The 3,785-nt window shown below is 48.1% G+C and overlaps 1 protein-coding gene across 1 annotated transcript; it reads left to right on the top strand.

Annotated features, from left to right (window-relative positions):
• Positions 1–260: 260 nt before the first annotated feature.
• Positions 261–1,244, top strand: LOC114363876 (laminin subunit beta-1-like). The gene is made up of 2 exons (XM_028319741.1): positions 261–418; positions 918–1,244. Exons 1-2 carry the CDS (start codon positions 380–382, stop codon positions 1,179–1,181), a joined length of 303 nt encoding a protein of 100 aa, XP_028175542.1. The 5' UTR covers positions 261–379; the 3' UTR covers positions 1,182–1,244.
• The last annotated feature ends 2,541 nt before the right edge of the window (positions 1,245–3,785 follow it).

Below are 3,785 nucleotides of genomic sequence, written 5' to 3' on the forward strand. Positions count from 1 at the left end.
AAATATAACAGCACTAGACAATTTTAACTATCACCATTATTTTTCAAAAAATCAAAATTCGAAAAACTGGCCTAAGTACAACAGGTTCCCCTACCTAGTTGATGCTTAGGTCTAAGGCAAAGGTGTTTCTGTGAGACTAAAATCTAGGAGACGGCTGCAGATACATCCAGAAAGGGCATACATAAGTATGACAAAGAAATGTAGCTGGTATAAAGAATAGTGGTAGTGGTAGTAAGTCTCCTAGTGGTACTCGGCACCGTCTTGCCAGGAGCCCGCGATCGGGTTCTGGATGCCCCGGCAGCGGTTGCACATCGTCAACGTGGCGGGGACTATCGTCATCAACTAAGAAGGGGACGCGCAGCCCTGCAGGTGCAATGGCATGGCTGACAAGTGTGATCCGAAGACGGGTGCTTGCTTGGTAAGAATTGATTGGAATTATTTCAGGATACTGCAGACACATCCAGAAATAACGTGTCCACATAAGTATGATAAATAGATCCAGCTGCCATAAGATCAACTTCTAGGATGTGGAGAGACTATGCAAGCAGGTGTCTAAAGAATAACTCCTTTTCCTTATTGTTTATACAATAAAAGGGAACTAGTTTTAGAATCCTCAGTCTATATTCGTTTCAGCCAAATGACGTCCACTGCTGGACAAAAGCCTCCCCCAAGGATTTCCACAACGACCTCCCGCGACCTTCACCAGTAGGCCTAAGATGCGCGCCGTGATAAGTTTTATCGACGTCAAAATGTATGGGCAAAATCGATAAAATGGCGTGATAACCGCTTATCGCGGCGCGCATCTTAGGCCTACAGATCGCCTGTCCACCTAGTGGGTGGCCTGCCCACACCCTCTCAGTCCAATCCAAACCAAACCATGTTCCAAATATCTGTCACTAATTTTCTAACTTCACCAGAACTGCACGGGCGGCACGGGCGGGCCCACGTGTGCAGTATGCGCGGAAGGCTACTTCGGCTCGCCCGAGACAGGCTGCCAGGCCTGCCCCTGTCCTGATCGCGCCAATAACTTCGCGTCGGCGTGTGCTATGAGTGGCGGCCGGCTGCAGTGCTTGTGTAAACCTGGTAAGCTATGTCTAGTATTATATGCCGTGCCAGGGATATGTGCGCTGAGGCTACTTCGGGTCCCCCGAGACAGGCTGCCAGGCCTGCCCCTGTCCTGACCGCGCCAATAACTTCGCGTCGGCGTGTGCTATGAGTGGCGGCCGGCTGCAGTGCTTGTGTAAACCTGGTGAGCTATGTTCAGTGTTATATGCAGTGCTAGATATATGTAGGCAGAGGCTACTTCGGCTCGCCCGAGACAGGCTGCCAGGCCTGCCCCTGTCCTGACCGCGCTAATAACTTCGCGTCGGCGTGTGCTATGAGTGGCGGCCGGCTGCAGTGCTTGTGTAAACCTGGTAGGTGGTAGTGAGAGGTCTCCTGATCCATTGAACTTCATAAGGATTGAGCGAGGCATTTTCCAGGGTGACAGTTTGAGTCCCTTATGGTTCTGCCTAGCACTGAATCCTCTTAGCACTCTGTTAAAGGATTCAGGGCTTGGTTATCGGCTTCGAAGAGGGGGTGAGGTCATTAGTCACCTGCTCTACATGGATGATCTCAAGTTGTTCGCACCAAAACGACAAGACCTGGTGAAGTTGCTAAAAACCACACAGGTATTTAGCAACGCCATCAGGATGGAGTTTGGTGTAGACAAGTGTGCGGTCTTACATGTAGAGCGGGGAAAAGTTGTGAATTCCCCGAATTTACAACTTTCTGAGACAATGACACTCAAATCTCTCTCCGAAACTGAGACCTATAAGTATCTTGGTATGTCAGAATCGTTAGGTATATCTGTAGAAGACATCAAAAAATCGGTGAAAGAACGCTTTTGTAGCCGACTGACAAAAGTTCTTAATAGTCTTTTGTCTGGCGGCAACAAAGTAAGAGCTTTCAACGGTTGGGTGATGCCTCTATTGATATACTCCTTCGGCATACTAAGATGGACTCAGACTGAACTTGACGCCCTGGATAGGAAGGTACGTCAGCAGCTCACACAACATCGCATGTTACATCCGCGTTCATCTGTGATGAGACTGTACATTCCACGGAAGTGGGGTGGTCGAGGCTTTTTAAATGCCAAGAACCTCCACAACCGTGAAGTGTGCAGTCTCAGGGATTATTTCCTTGCCAATGAGTGCGGAATGCATCGCGATGTTGTGGCAGTTGACAAAGGCCTCACGCCGCTCTCCTTGGCGAACGAGAACTGGCGCAAGCCAAAGGTCCTGAGCGTCGCGGATCGGAAGGACGTATGGAAGAGCAAGGAGCTGCACGGGAGGTTCTATCGGGCCCTTACAGGTCCTGATGTAGACCTCCTCGCCTCGGTGAACTGGCTACGCTTCGGTGACCTCTTTGGGGAAACCGAGGGTTTTGCTTGTGCAATTGCTGACGAGGTCATGATGACGAACAATTACCGAAAATATATCCTGAAGGACGGTACGGTCGACATTTGTCGAGCATGCCACCGTCCCGGAGAGTCACTCAGGCATATAATTTCTGGTTGTTCGCATCTTGCTAACGGTGAGTACTTGCACAGGCATAACCTAGTAGCCAGAATCATCCATCAGCAACTTGCTCTTCAGTACGACCTTCTTGAATCTGAGACGCCTTATTACCGATACCAGCCGGTGCCAGTTCTCGAAAATGGTCATGCATTGCTCTATTGGGATCGTTCTATCATCACAGACAGGACTATTGTCTGTAATAAGCCTGATATTGTGGTGGTTGACCGATCCCAACGTCGGGCAATGCTCGTTGACATTACCATCCCGCATGACGAAAACCTCGTGAAGGCCGAGAAGGAAAAGCAAAGCAAATACCTTGACTTGGCCCACGAGGTGACCGCCATGTGGGATGTTGACTCGACGATCATTGTCCCGATAGTTGTCTCGGCAAACGGGCTAATAGCGAAGAGCTTCGACCAACATCTAAAGAAGCTCTCGCTGGATGGTTGGCTCAAGGGTCAGATGCAAAAGGCGGTGATCCTCAGCACGGCACGCATTGTCCGGAGGTTCCTCAGCCTGTGACCCTCCTGACCACCGGTAGCTTGGGCCCTGCTCCGCTACCAGCGGAATAACTATTTTTAAGTATTTTTTTATAATGTATTTTTATTTATTTTTTTTTGATAATTTACATTGTAAAAAAATATTTAAAATTAAGAACCAAAGTTAATAAAGAGAATAATAATAAAAATATTTAAAATTAAGAACCAAAGTTAATAAAGAGAATAATAATAATAATAAATCTTTGGACAATTTCACACAGCGCCAGCTAGCCCCAAAGTAAGCAACTTAATGCTTGTGTTATGGGTGCTAGCTTAACGGATATACTACTTATATACTTTTCTGGTTACACTGCACTTGTGAAATTTTTCAACATGACTGTAGATTTTTTCTCTAACTTCGTACATTTTCTTCGACCACACCGGTTTCAGAGAGTAGGGCTCCGTTTTCTCCGCTAACGGCGCAGTGGTCTTGTGGCCGAGGAGTGTCAGTCGTTTCATGACGACCAGTCTCATGCTAATGTTTAATTATGACCTCGTTACAACCCTAAGATAGACTAAGAAAATTGTGATGATGGTTTCTCACTCATTTGTTTCGACACCAGGCCACGCTCCAATCAACAGCCGTCCAGGAGTACGACTACCGGTTAGAGGACGTCCAGCGGCGCGTGCGCAAGCTCCAAGCAGCACTAGAGGAGTGGGAGCGGCGCGCCGACGACGTGCCGAGACT

This window comes from Ostrinia furnacalis, unplaced genomic scaffold (assembly GCF_004193835.3).
Source record: "Ostrinia furnacalis isolate ACB-3 unplaced genomic scaffold, ASM419383v2 OfSCF7324, whole genome shotgun sequence".
NCBI classification, from domain to species: domain Eukaryota; kingdom Metazoa; phylum Arthropoda; class Insecta; order Lepidoptera; family Crambidae; genus Ostrinia; species Ostrinia furnacalis.

What these genes read in the sequence shown, in the direction of transcription:
- LOC114363876 (XM_028319741.1), top strand. Translation starts at nt 380, where the DNA reads ATGGCTGACAAGTGTGATCCGAAGACGGGTGCTTGCTTG. An exon ending in CGAAGACGGGTGCTTGCTTG is followed by an intron (nt 419 to 917) that starts GTAAGAATTGAT and finishes TAACTTCACCAG; the next exon opens with AACTGCACGGGCGGCACGGG.